This window comes from Elephas maximus, chromosome 10 (genome assembly GCF_024166365.1).
Source record: "Elephas maximus indicus isolate mEleMax1 chromosome 10, mEleMax1 primary haplotype, whole genome shotgun sequence".
In the NCBI taxonomy this organism is placed as follows: domain Eukaryota; kingdom Metazoa; phylum Chordata; class Mammalia; order Proboscidea; family Elephantidae; genus Elephas; species Elephas maximus.
In genome coordinates, this window is record NC_064828.1 from 81582212 (window position 1) to 81597170 (window position 14959).

Consider the following 14959-nt stretch of genomic DNA (forward strand, 5'->3'; position numbering starts at 1 on the left):
GGTGTTCAACCCTGTAAGGAGCAAATAAGGTGGCAAGGAAAGTGTGAACATGAAGACATGGGAAGAGCAGATAACTAAAGCAATGAACTGCTATTGTCAAGTCCTCTTCTAAATCCCGGACTTAGGGAAATTCATGTGAAGAGCCAAACGGCTCTTCCACCAGAACCTGCAGAGTAAAGTAACCCCCCTTATATACCCAATCAGTGAATGATCTCGGAAAGGAAACACCTTCTTGTGTTACAGAAACAGGGTTAAGCTGCTGGTGACAGAAGTAAATTCTACTCGTAAGAACACAATGTGATTTAAAAAAAAAAAACTTTGGAAATAAATAGAACTGATGGATGCAGAACATTATAAATATAATTAATGCCACTGAATTGTACACCCAGAAATGGCAACTTTTGTTAAATATTTTTTACCACAATAAAAAAAAATGATAACACTATGCTGCAGATTCATTTTGAATTAAACAGGTTTATCATTTGGTCCGGAATTTCCACCTCCATTATAACACTGTGTTTTTAGAAATTGCTTCTAAATGATTTACCAATAGTCTCTGGGCAAACAATCCCATGTTATATTGTTTATACCTTTTTCCAAGAAGCACTCCATTCTGGAGCACTTTACTTATCTATGTCTACATCTCCCTATGTACAATTATATGAGGAAAGGTACCTATTTCTGCTGGCTGAAATTCAGCCAAATGCGATCCAATCAGCATGCTCTCAGCAGATATCAAACTGACTATATAGGAACAAAGTGGATCCAACCTATTTAAATTGCAGGTTCTGTAAATACATATTTACTGCTAGGACTTTTAGCTGGCCTAATGGATAAGCGAAACCAACTTGACAACCACAGCATAGCTACTCCTAACTAGACTAAAGTAGGTGTGGAGTTAGTCTCATGGTTTTTGTAAGCAAGAAGAGTTCCCAAAGTGTGAGGAAAAGGATAACTGCAAAGCCCAGGGTCAGGTGAGATGATTGCTAGCACTGAGACATCTGCATGAGAAGTGAGTAGTGCCGGTTGTGACTAGAACCGCCCTTGAGGCCTCCAAGCCATCTCCACAGGGCTTCCCTTCCTGTACATATAAAAAGAAAAAAGCAGTTAGCAAAGAATCAGAGATGAGCATGGAGAAAAAAGTCAGATCTTTCTAAAATGTATATAACATTCTAGAAAGTTCAGAGCAGTTAGCAGCCTAAGAGCACATGCAGAACCAGATTAGAAACCGCTAACTATGAGAACTTTCACAAGTTACTTAAGTTCTCTAAGGCTCAGTTTCTTCATATTGAAAATGAGGATACTAGTATGCTCCTTGGAAACCCTATGGGGCAGTTCTACTCTGTCCTATAGGGTCACTATGAGTCGGAATTGACTCGACAGCAATGGATTTTTTTTTTTTTTTGTACTATACTTAAGAGGAGCCCTGGTGGCACAATGGTTAAAACGCTTGGCTGCTAACTGAAAGGTCAGCAGCTGGAACCCACCAGGTCAGCAGCTGGAACCCACCAGCTGCTCCGGGGAGAAAGATGTGGCAATCTGCTTCCACAAAGGGGCAGTTTTACTCTGTCCTATAGGGTTGCTGTGAGTTAGAATCGACTTGACGGCAGTGGGTTTGGTTTTTGTTTGTTATAGGGTCACTATGAGTTGGAATCCACTCGACAGGCAACTGATTTTTGGTTTTTATCTCAAGAAAGATTCTTCTAAGCCTAGATGTGATCATGTATGCAAATGTGCATAGAGCATGAAAAGCTCTCAAAGATGTTTGATAAAAATAAATGACATGCTCAAATATTGGTTATTTTTATTGTTAAACATCTATTGTAAATAACATTATCTTGGCTGAATGTCAAGTGAGGCATTCCTGCCTAATTGGTAGGCATACACAGCCACCACCTGTCTGTTAGTGGTGGCTTGCATGTTGCTATGATGCTGAACAGGTTTCAGTGGAGTTTACAGACTGGCAGACTAGGAAGAAAGGCCTGGGGATTTACTTCCAAAAATCAGCCAATGAAAACCCTATGGATTGTACTGGTCCAGTCCACAATCAATCATGGGGATGGCACAGGACCAGGAAGTGTTTCATTCCATTGTGCATAGGGTCACCACGAGTAGAGGGCCAACTCTACAGCAGCTAACAAGAGGGGGCCCCGTAGATTTCAGAGGGATCAGCAGGAGATGCGAGGTAATAAGAGTTAAGTTGTAGGAAGATTGCATTGTGCTGGCAGTGGTGACTGAAAATACTAAAGCTGTAAAGAATGAAAACTTGGGCAACAGCTATTGGAACCAAATTTTCTTCAAGGACAAAAGTAATTGACCAAGGTAATTATTTTTTCATCCTAGAATTAGATTTCACTTCATTTTAACCAGAAACAATGAATACTAACATCTATTTTTCCACTAATGCTTTACCTGTTCTCTACAATATTAAACCCTCAACAGTTATTTATCAATGGCTTTCTTGATTCTTTAGCATTTAGTTAGGACAGTTAATAAGACATCTTCAAATCTCCTGCCTTCCTAGACTAAGGTAACACTGGCTGTTTTCCAAGTGGCAAATAAGACAAGGCATATAAGCTGCTTAACAGGGGACCTGGCACATATTACCTGTTAAATAAACACTAAATAATGATTACTACAGCTATTAAGATTAAAGAGGCACACACAGTAGTACTCAATAAATATTTTTAATAAATAAATGAATATAAAATACTTGTTTGGAGAAAGTTGCTGTTGTTAGGTGCCGGCAAGTGGGTTCCGATTCATAGCGACCCTATGCACAACAGAACGAAAGTGTATAGCAAAATGCAGATAGCTGCATGTATGCTCAAAAATTGCTATCATTCAATTTTCCATTATTTAGAAGAGATCCAGAAAAAGTAGTCTAACCTATAAGAAGAAAACGGAAAGGAATATATAAAAAGGCAGCTTGGGAACAAAGTGGGAGGCCTCATTCTACCTGATTTTAGAACCTATTATACCGCCACAGTAGTCACAACAGCTTGGTACTGGTACAACAACAGATACATAGACCAACAGAACAGAATTGAGAATCCAGACATAAATCCATTCACATATGAGCAGCTGATATTTGACAAAGGCCCAAAGTCAGTTAAATGGGGGAAAAGACAGTCTGTTTAACAAATGGTGCAGGCGTAACCAGATATTCATCTGCAAAAGAATGAAACAAGACCCATACCTCACACCAGGCACAAAAAATAACTGAAAATGGATCAAAGACCTAAATATAAAATCTAAAACGATGAAGATCATGGAAGAAAAAATAGGGACAACACTAGGAGCCCTAATACATGGCATAAACAGTATACAAAACATTACTAACGATGCAGAAGAAAAACTAGATGACTGGGAGCTCCTAAAAATCGAACGCCTGTGCTCATCCAAAGACTTCAACAAAAGAGTAAAAAGATTACCTACAGACTGGGAAAAAGTTTTTAGCTACGACATAAAAAGTTTTTAGCTACAACATTTTCGATCAGCATCTGATCTCCAAAATCTACATGATACTGCAAAAACTCAACTACAAAAAGACAACCCAATTAAAAATGGGCAGAAGATATGAACAGACACTTCACTAAAGGAGACATTCAGGTAGCTAACAGGTACATGAAGAAATGCTCACAATCATTAGCCATTAGAGAAATGCAAATCAAAAGTACAATGAGATTCCATCTCACTCCAACAAGGCTGGCATTAATCCAAAAAACACAAAATAATAAATGTTGGAGAGGTTGTGGAGAGGCTGGAACACTTATACACTGCTGGTGGGAATGTAAAATTGCACAACCACTTTGGAAATTCATTTAGCACTTCCTTAAAAAACTAGAAATAGAACTACCATACGATCCAGCAATCCCACTCCTTGGAATATATCCTAGAGAAATAAGAGCCTTTACACAAACAGATATATGCACACCCATGTTTACTGCAGCACTGTTTACAACAGCAAAAAGATGGAAGCAACCAAGGTGCCCATCAACAGATGAATGGATAAATAAATTATGGTATATTCACACAATGGAATACTACGCATTGATAAAGAGCAGTAATGCATCTGCGAAACATAACATGGAGGAATCTGGAAGGCATTATGCTGAGTGAAATTAGTCAGCTGCAAAAGGACAAATATTGTATAAGACCACTATTATGAGAACTCAAGAAACAGTTTAAACAGAGAAGAAAATATTCTTTGACGGCTATAAGAGCGGGGAGGGAGGGACGGTAGGAGGGGGTATCCACTAATTAGATAGTAATTAAGAACTACTTTAGGGGATTAGAAAGACAATACACAATACAGGCGAGGTCAGCACAACTGGACTAAATGAAAAGCAAAGAAGTTTCTGGAATAAACTGAATGCTTCGAAGGGCAGCGTAGCAGGGGCAGGGGTTTGGGGACCATGGTTTCAGGAGACATCTAAATCAATTAGCATAATAAAATCTATTAAGAAAACATTCCGCATCCCACCTTGGAGAGAGGCGTCTGGGGTCTTAAATGCTAGCAAGCAGTCATCTAAGATGCATCAATTGGTCTCAACCCACCTGGATCAAAGGAGAATGAAGAACACCAAGGACAAAAGGTAATTATGAGCCCAAGAGACAGAAAGGGCCACATAAACCAGAGACTACATCAGCCGCAGACCAGAAGACCGAGATGGTGCCTGGCTACAACCGATGACTGCCCTGACAGGGAACACAACAGAGAACCCCTGAGGGAGCAGGAGAGCAATGGGATGCAGACTGCAAATTCTCATAAAAAGACCAGACTTAATGGTCTGACTGAGACTCATGGTCCCCAGACCTTCTGTTGGCCCAGGACAGGAGCCACTCCCAAAGCCAACTCCTCAGACAGGGATTGGACTGCACAATGGGATGGAGAAGGATGCTGGTGAGGAGTGAGCTTCTTGGATCAGGTGGACACTTGAGACTATGTTGGCATCTCCTCCCTGGAGGGGAGATGAGAGGGTAGAGGGGGTTAGAAACTGTCCGAATGGACACGAAAATAAAGAATGGAGGGGAAGGAGTGTGCTGTCTCATTAGGGGGAGAGCAATTAGGGGTATATAGCAAAATGTATATAAAATTTTGTATGAGAGACTGACTCGATTTGTAAACTTTTACTTGAAGCACGATAAAAATTAAAAAAAAAAAAAAAGGGCAGCTTGGGGTAGTAGAAAGCACGTGCCTAGGAGCAATGAGCTCTACTTAGAGTTCTGACTACCAAAGACTAACCATGCAGCTCTGCCAAGTCACCGTTCTAAATCTTAACTCCCTTTTCTGTAAGATCAAGACCCTTCCATCATTCTGATTCCATGAAGAAGAAAGAAGATACAAAAAGGATTACCTAAAGCAGAGTTTCCCAAGCTTCAGTCAATCTTGGTCACCTTGTGATTTTTGCCGTATCCACTACCACCACTGCCATTATTTTTCTTTAAATTGACTTTTTAAAAACTAGGCCTCTTCTTAAGCAACAAACCCATTAACAAAATCATATTTTATAACATGCTAGTTAATTTTTCTAAAGGTTATAAAATAAGTGTATTAACTATTAAAATATAAACCTTAATCAAGATCAACTTACATGTCTATACTTGGGCATATAGTAACCTAACTCTGATAACTTTAAAAAAAAAAAAAAATTCTGAAGGACAGTGAATTTAGGAGAAAAAGAAAAGAGATTTCATAGTCTCAAAACAATCTAAGGGTGTCATGGATTAAATTGTGCCCCCCCCTCCAAAAAAAAGTGTCAACTTGGTTAGGCTATGATTCCCAGTATTCTGTGGTTGTCCTCCATTTTATGATTGTAATTTTATGTTAAAGAGGATTAGGGTGGGATAGTAACACCCGTACCAGGTCACATCCCTGAGCCAATGTAAAGGGAGTTTGCCTGGGGTGTGTCCTGCACCACCTTTTATCTCTCAAGAGATAAAAAGGAAAGTGAGGGGGGAACCTCATATCACCAAGAAAGTAGTGCTGGGAGCAGAGCATGTCCTTTGTACCCAGGGTCGCTGCGTGGAGAAGCTCCTAGACCAGGGGAAGATTGATAAGAAGGCTGACACAGAAAAGCTTCCCCTGGAGCTGACACCCTGAATTTGGACTTTTAGCCTACTTTACTGTGAGAAAATAAACTTCTCTTTGTAAAGGCATCCATCCACTTGTGGTATTTCTGTTACAGCAGCACTAGGTAATCAAGACAAAGGGTTAATCCTAACACATTAATATTCAGTTCTTTAAGTAAGAGACAATACTTTTTAAATAATGTAGGGCAACATATACTGAAAACAGAATCACTCCCTTCTTAGCCTATATAGTCTTTATTTGAATTAGCATTTTAGTTCCTTTAACTTTAAAAGGTTTTAATTCTACCTTTGAGTATCTAAATTCAGGCTAAAATAATAAGAAAAGCAGTTATTTTCTTCTTTCTCGAAACCATCAAAAAGAAAAAAAAAAGATTAAAGCTAAGAGCTGGGTTTATTAACAATGGAAATGCTCTTACAAACATGCTCCTCTTGGCCATACTCAATGAACGAGAATATAAATACACCTACTTTCTTAACTCGGAATTCAGAACAGTACCCATTTGTGCGTTAAGTTTTACTGGTCAATAAAGTTTCACTAGTCTAAATGATTCCAACTGTACTTTACAACCAAATCCATCAAAAATCACAGAATGAGCGTACTCTTGTACCTGGGTTGACATCTTTTTTTAGTGTGGTGCCCAGGATATAAAACTGAGGGCTACTGTTCTCTTTAGAAACTCTTAGCAATCAAAATACTATTGGTATAAATCAAGTAAGTGATGGTTCTTGAAAAATACTGAATACAGAGACAGCTTTTTGATGTGCTAATAATATTTAATGAGATTGGTGGTCATCAGTTAAATCTCACTAGGTGGCTAGCTTGGCTGCTGGCCCAAAGGTAGGAGGTTCAAGTTCACCCAGAAGCTCCTGGAGAGAAAAGCCTGGTGACCTTCTTCCAAAAAAAATCAGTCATTGAAAACCCTATGGAGCACAGTTCTACTCAGGCACACATGGGGTCACCATGTGTCACAATTAACTCAAGGGCAACTGACGATACTGGTAAGGTTTTTTAAAAAGGGTAAATAACAAATTCAGGCATAATTCTAAATTTGCCACTCTTTGATAGGTATCAATTAACTAACTGAAGAACAAATGGGACAAATAATGTTATCTATAAATATCCATGTTACTTCATTCTTATGATACGATCCTTATAATTTATTACAACGAAGTCCTCCAATGCTTGATGGACCTTTTTTTCTTTTCCACCCATGCTCAAAGGCAAAAGCATTTTTGCTACATTAAGTACTGCGAACCAGAGAAAAATCAAATAACTATTAGTCTCATAAGGCTGAGGGGAAAATTAAAAAGGGCCAGGCACTGTACAAACGGGAACTAATAGCTCCCAAAAATGCAAACTTCTTGAAGCATAATTTACCTCTGATTCATCATGTCTGTTCTCAGAGCTCCTGTATTATAAATAGGATACACTCGAAAACTATTTGTTGAATTAAAAAATGGATTAAAAATAAAATTTAACATCTTCACATCAATGTGTCATCAGTAAAAAGAAAAGCCCAGAAGAAAATTCAAGAATCAATTCCTCAATCACCCTGTTAAAAATGTGTACACCGATGAGAGTTTTCAAAGTCAGAGATCTGCGCCTACCGCTGACCACACTTCTCCAGATAAACTCATCACTGGACCAAGTAATCCACCCTAATTAAACACATGAGGAGTTTTAATAAAGTCAGAGGAAAAATTAAGTTTTTAACTGGCTAAAGCCAAGCACCTTACTGTGGATAATGTGTTCTTAGACAAATTTATTTATAAATTTATTGTGAGTTCCATGAAATGTCATAACTAGTGACTAAACAGGAAATGATCATTAATTAATAGGTTCAAATTAGAGCAAGCATATAATTATTATCATAACTATGATGTGATGCTTACAAATACTCTGATGACAGATAACACTTCGGTGAAGCTTATTCACAAAGTATTTTTAACAGTTCACTTCATTAAGGTCTTTCTCAACGTTTCACACTGTACTATGCCATGTGCAATAAATGTTAGATATTAAGGTAATAGGGTGTCAATCTCCTAAAAGCTTTTTGTGAGATTCAAGTGTAACAACAACAGTAATTGCAGTCACAGCAGCAATCAGCAATAGCGTGGGCCAGGCCCTTGTGCTAAGACCTTTACAAGTATTATTTCATTCAGTCCTTCCCACAACCCTGAGAGGTATTGTTATCATTATTATATGGATGAGGAAACAGGCACAGAGAAGATAAGTAACTTGTCAAAGGTAATTCAGCTACCAATAGTCCCTGGGCGGTGCGAATGGTTAATACGCTCAGCTGCTAACTGAAAAGTTGGCAGTTCAAGTCCACCCAGAGGAGTCTCAGAAGAAAGGCCTGGTGATCAATTTCCAAGAAAAAATCAGCCACTGAAAACCCCATGGAGCACAGCTCTACCCTGACACACATGAGTTAGAAATGACTACAGGGCACCTGGTTCTGCTGAACTGAGCAAGCAAGCTGCTGGGCTGGCATTCACCCCGGGCAGTCCGACTCCAGTCTCTCTATATAACTATAGTGGATTCTTAGGAGCCTTGGTGACGCAATGGTTAAGCACTCAGTTGCGAACCGAAAGGTTGGCGGTTTGAACCCACCCAGAGGCTCCGTGGGAAAAAGACCTAGTGATCTGCTCCCGTAACGATTACAGCCTGGAAAACCATATGGGCCAGTTCTACTCTGTCACACGGGATCACTATGAGTTGAAAATCAACTTCACTGCACCTAACAACAACAGTGGATTCTTAAAATGATCGATAAGTTAACGAACCCATGTGAAATAGAAATAGGGCTAGTTATGCCCATTTATAAATATTATGACCGAACCATTAAATGCTTGTCTCCATTCAAAACTTCTACTTACGTAATTAATAGTTACTCTCATTCCTGTGACAGCATAGTTGCTGATTCGATTTGAAACGCTTCAGAAGATGTTTTTCTATATTTAATCATAAATACTAAAAAAGAGATAATTTTTCACTGTAACTCAAAGCTTCACATTCACAGGTTAGTAATCCGCTAGTTCTATGGGTTCCAATGCATCCAACTCAATCCGGGGGAAATAATATTGTAGTAGTTCTCATCCCCCAAAAGTTGAATCTTTATTTTTGTTTACTGCTAAGGTTCTGTTTGTACAAACCCTTTACAAAATATAAGAAGGCAGAGTTATAATCCAAGACAGACACAAACAGAGCTACACTCTGGTTGGTCTTTCCATGTTGACCTTCTTCCAAAAGAAAAAAGAAAAAGACTTTTAAGAAAATACATAAAAGATCCCATCCTAAGGAAGAGGGGAAGCATAAGAGGAGGCAAGGAATTTAAAGCATAGATGCAACCAAAGACTTAAAAAGGTAAACCCAGGTCATCCCCTAAACCCACATAGCACTATAACCTCCTCGATATACTGTTAGGGTCTCTTGCAAGTGGCACTCCAGCACACCGTGTTGTTCTCCCATCCCCCAAAGGACTAACACACATAAATATTCAAAAAAGTCTGCGATCGTCATGCCTAAACTGTCTTTATAAAAAGTAACGTTCACTCAAAACCATGCAGTACTTTCACATCTAACATCTCACTGCCGACTCACTTCAGCCCTGTTAGATAGCGAGAGCAGTTTTGTTATCCCCATTTCACAGATTTGGAATGAAAGGACTTGCCTAAATTTTTACAATTTATGACTAAGCAGCTACAACTCAAATCACGTGATGCCAAATCCTAAGGTCTTTCCACACCACATTGTGCCTCCTCATTCCACATCGAAAGGTCACAAAACTGTCCTGCCTGCCCAATTTGTGCAGGTCCATTACTGATACCATAAGCAAAAGTGCCAGCTATTAATGACAACACGTGTTGTAAGTACAAAGCGGAAAGAAAACAAACACAGCATTTCTCCTGAGAGCCCACTCTGTTCAGCACCCAATCTATACATTTGCCTATCGTAGTCCTCACAACAGCCCCTCAGGTAGGCACTGGTTTTCCCATTGCATGCATCAGCAAACAGACTCAGATTTAGTAACTTCGCTAACATCGCACATTAAACAAACGACACAGCGGTGATTTTAGCCCATATGTCTGCCGTGCCATACTACCTTGCATGATATTACAGTGATGCCTTTTTCTGATCAGCCACAAAGAAAAATAAAGTACTTCTTAGGTTAAACTGTTTTAACATTTTAAAGTGCCAAATAACCCTTTTTCGTCTTGTTGTCACCAATCTCACTTCCCAGCGAAGCACCTCTTCTCCTTCCCAACTTTTTCTGGTTTATTCTTAATACCTGCTGGCCTCACTGTACCCTGGAAAACAGGCTAATTAGAACAGAAAAGTGATGTATCCTTAAACCAATAGTATTTTATAAGACCTACCATAAAATAGACCATAATATCTTGTACATAGGAATCCTGCAGACATTTTTTTTGCCCTGGGTCTAGATTAAGTCTATCAGATAGGATGTGTTAGTTACAAGAAATGTGGAGAAGCAATCTGAGCCTGCCCAAACAATTAGGAAACAAAAATGGTGAATAACATAAACAATCTATCCTTTTAATCATCATTTTTTGAGGGCTTTAAGAAATTCAGTCAAGACGCAGCAACAACAAAAATGCATAAAAGTAATCTTATTACCATCCCGAGGCTACTTTATTGTGAAACACTGGGGATAAATAACATTAACCTCGAAATACTAAGTGCGTCCCTCCGGTTATCGCTAATGAGGAACAATGGTAGATAAGCGAAAATGTAAACATGACAACTTTAAAGTTTTAAACTTGGGAAGACTATTGAGGGACTTCTCAGCACAAAATTTACTTAGCTTTAACTAATTGTATTATGATTCCCAAAGGGGGCTTCCTTATCTGAAGCAAACAGGAGGAACTTTCTGTTAACACAGGTTGTACTCATAATGGAAGGTAAAGAGCAATAGCTAAAAAGGCCTTTAACAAAACAAATAAATGCTAAGTCTATCTGAGCCAAACTGGAGGGACTGGTGGAAAAGTCAGCTAGAAGAACTTTAAGAACAAAGGCAGTAGATAAAAAGGAAACAGGAAGAAATGAGCTAGAGGGAGTGTGGGGGGAGGGAGAGAGGGAGGAGCAAGGGGCCAAAAAGGCTGGAACCCAGGAAGTATTGATGGAGATGGGCAACTCAGGCCTAAAAAAGTTAAGAACATGATTGCCTAGAACCAAATCTGCCACAGCCTGTCCTGTGGAAAGAACCCTTCTCTTCTATAGGCTAAAATTAAACGAAAGGAAACCAACTGGCTAAAACTGGAGAAAGTGGGATTCATTTACAAGGATAAGGGAGGGGAGTAATAACTGGTAGAGAATGGAGGAAAGCTTTTTAATGGTTTTAAAAGTGTTAGCTTTAAATGGGTGATTTGTATGGTATGTGAATTATATCTTAATAAAGCTGTTATTTTAAAATATGTTAAACTGGGCAATATATGACGTACTTGTGATTTCATTGACATTAGTTCAGTCGGATATGAATGAGTACCCCCGAATTCCTTTGCCCAGTAGGCAGAGTTTACTTGCGTATAGGAACATCTCTGTTGGAATACACCAGTAGGGGGAGGAGAGAGGAATATGATGAATACAGAAGAAGCAGTATGGGGGAAAACTGGGAGCTCAGTCTTCAAAGAGATCTTCCCCATTTTTGCCTTTGGAATTTTTTAAATAAAAATTTTATACAGCGGTGTGGGGGATTATCAGCTTTCTTCAGGGGATGATCTAAGACCAAAATCTACCTAGTCAAAGAGAAAACGATCTGAGGTGGAAAAGTCAAGACAGTTATACCTCTGGAGTCTGGAGAAACCCCAGAAGGTTTATCGTGAAATGATCAAACAAGTCTTATCTCTGCTACCCCCAACTGGACTGTGCAACCCGTGTCACTTCCGACTGTTACTCGCGAAGAAGACAGATGCTTTGCCATGATCCCAGAAGTTTCTGGCAAGCTGCCCACTGACGCAAATTAGAAAATCATTCGAAGACCGACCCGGGTGAAGCTAAGCGCCACGTCCAGAGCTGGGCTCCCCCTCATCCGTCTCAGTGTAGGAAAAGGGATGGAGAACGGCTGAAGGCGAGCGGGAACGCCAAATCACCCGTCTTCCGCCCTCCTCCCCTTACCGGTTTTCAGGGAGCCGCCCCCCGCGGACCCCATCCCCCACCGATCCCTCGGGCTCCAACCCAGGAAGGAGGGGGCGGCGGTGCCCTCCTCCCCTCCCGGGCAACAGGCGCACCTCCCCCGGGGCAGCTGTCGCCGCGGCCCGCCCCGCCACGGCCTCCCAGGGAGCAATAGGCTATCGATTCAGCTGCCTGTCGCTAGGAGCCCCGGGAGAGCGAGGCCTACACTCTCCGGCCGGAGCCCCGGCCTCGATTTCGCCACTTTGCCCAAACCTGAGGGGGAGCCTGGGGGCAACGAAGCCCGGCGCGGGGGAGGGGAGGAGGAGCGGAGACCACCTGCAACGGCAGCCGCCAGGAAACGGGATGCAGGCGCTGGGCTCCCGCCAACAAGTCGCCCGGGGGTCGCCCACCCACTCCCGGCCTCACAAGTTGCGCATTCAAGTTCAAGCCGGTGCCCCTTGGCCTCCAGAGCCCTCCCTACTCTTGAAACCATAATAAAAACAAGACGCGGAAGCAGCCACCAAAGCGCGAAAGGAGATGGAGCTGGGCCCTGAGGGGCGCCGAGGGGGGCGGCCAACCTCCAGCCGCCCGCGGGTCACCTCCCCTCCGCTCTCACCAACCCCCAGGTGGCAGCCCCTTCCCGGTCCCTCTGGCATCCGGCCTGTCATCTCCCGGCCCCGGCCCCAAGGCCCCTTTCTCCGTGACATCGGCGACTGGGGCTCGAAATTCCCTTGCCTCAGGCGCGCCTGGGCCTCCTCCCCCTCCAATTCCCCAAAATATCCCCCGCACCTTTTAAAGTACGCGGAGGAAGAGTTTCCCATCAAACTTTGTCAAGTGGTAACCTCGCCCCCTGCCCCGACCCACACTTGGAGGGCAGTGATCAGGGGGGATCACTTTGCACTTAAGATAACGCGAATTAAGGACCTGTCAACCATTTTAGGTCTTTTTTATAGAAGACACCCTCGTCTTTCCCTCCCTCCTTCCCACCCCGTGCAATGGTTTGAATTTGACACCAAACCTTCCCCCCGCAGAAGGGGGGTTAAGAAGGGAGGGGGTGGGGACGGAGGGCAGAAGGGTGTTTGTGAGGCAGACCAAAAAGGGGAGGCTGGAAGGGGGCCGGGAGGCGTGGGGAGGGGAAGGGGGTTGATTTACCTGAGACCAGCCACTGGCCTCCATTGTTGGAGAATTCAATGGCATTGACACAGCCGAAGTGGCCGAGGAGGTCCTTCTTGTAGAGGTTTCTGCAGCCCCGCAGGCGTCTCCTCTGAAAGTCCTGAGTGAGCAGGGGGTCCCCATGCAAGCCCCGCTGGGACAAGAAGCCCACCACTGACCTCATGCTGCCCCCCAGGCCAGCTCTCCTCTTCATGCTGGAACCGCCGCCGCCGCTGCCGCTCGCGCCGCCGCCCCTCCCACGGCCTCACGCGCGGCCGCCGCTCTCCCCCCACCCTGCCCTCCCCCGGCGCTGCGATCCGGATGGTTCTTTAACCAGCCATGGCAGACAGAGCAGAGCGAGGTGTGCAGACACTCGGTGGCGTTAGCTGCTTCCTGATGCTCCCCTCCCTCGGCTTCCCCCCTAGGCTCCTCCCTCTCCTTCTCCGCCTCCTCCAGCAGCTGATCCTCAGCTGCGGTCGCGCTTCCGTGATGCGCGGCCCTTCCGGCGACACCGGGGGCTTGGAGAGCGCGGGCGGCAGCTGCCCCTCCCTCGCCGCCGCGGGCGGCTGGTCCGAGAAAGCGGGCGGCTGGCCTGGAGATCGCGGGCGGCGGCGGCGGCTGCGTCTTCCCCCGCCGCAGCTGCTTCCCGCGCGGGGACCCGGGAGGCGCTGGGCGGAGTCCCCGCTCGCACCCCCAGGGCGCCGCACTCTGTGAAGTTGGAGGCACGCAATAATCAAAGTGGCCGCGGCGCTCCGGGCTCCCCATCCTCCCTCCGCGCCCAGCGACTCTGTTGCCGCCTGGAAGTCCAGCGGCAGGACGAGTTCGGACCCCTGCCCTTTTTTGGGGGGTGGGTAGGAGGGTCCGGAAAATGCAGCCAGAGGTGGCTAAGAGGTGGCGGGAGGGCGGCGAGCAGGGGCTGCTGTCCTCCTCTGTCCGTTGGCCACATCCTGGGGCCGCCCGAGGGAAGGGAACCCGGGAGTTCGGACTGGACACTTGGTGGGAGGTTGCTTGGGGGGTTTGTTAGTGCCCCCTCCCTCCCTAAAATAAATTATTTAACACTACCTCCTCCACCACAAAATCACTTCTCTAATTCTCCCTTCCTCCAGCTCTTCAGTAAAAAGGCCAAATTGTTCAATCTGGTATATAACAGTGATATATGAGAAAAAGAGAAGGGGTTTCTTAAGAAGTGGGAAGAAATTTGCCAAAACCGAATTGAGAAAGCGCTGAAAAAGCAAAAGCCCTAAAGTGCAGAATTACGTTTGCAGACACAGGAAGCATTATTCGAAAATACCGATATATGATATTTAATTGGGTGCGGTGAGCTCCCCTTAAAGGTGTTGAGTGTCGAGCTCTTCCGAGGTTGTACAGCTGTTAACCAGCAGCTGCGTTCCAGGCCGGAAGTAGCTGCACTTCACTGGGACGGGATCCCCCAAGTCGACCCCAGTGAGGAGACTAGGTGTTAAGTGCTTTGGAATTCTACCAAATACAGTAAAAAGTACACTTTTCAATGTATTGTAATACTGTTCATCAGCAATCCTCGCTATGAGTCGGAATCTACCTGACAGCTCGTGACAGCCT

The 14959-nt window shown here is 43.6% G+C and overlaps 1 protein-coding gene across 3 annotated transcripts in view; it reads right to left on the bottom strand.

The window, feature by feature from the left end:
• DCAF5 (DDB1 and CUL4 associated factor 5) overlaps window positions 1–13660 on the bottom strand; it is a 105933-nt gene extending 92273 nt beyond the window's left edge. For 2 of the 3 annotated variants that reach the window (XM_049897613.1, XM_049897615.1), the window contains exon 1: window positions 13382–13660. In XM_049897613.1, coding sequence (XP_049753570.1) covers window positions 13382–13595 — 214 coding nt within the window. In that variant the 5' untranslated portion in view covers window positions 13596–13660. The remainder of the gene's footprint in view (window positions 1–13381) is intronic. The other variant, XM_049897614.1, reaches the window with a different exon arrangement.
• Window positions 13661–14959: the final 1299 nt, after the last annotated feature.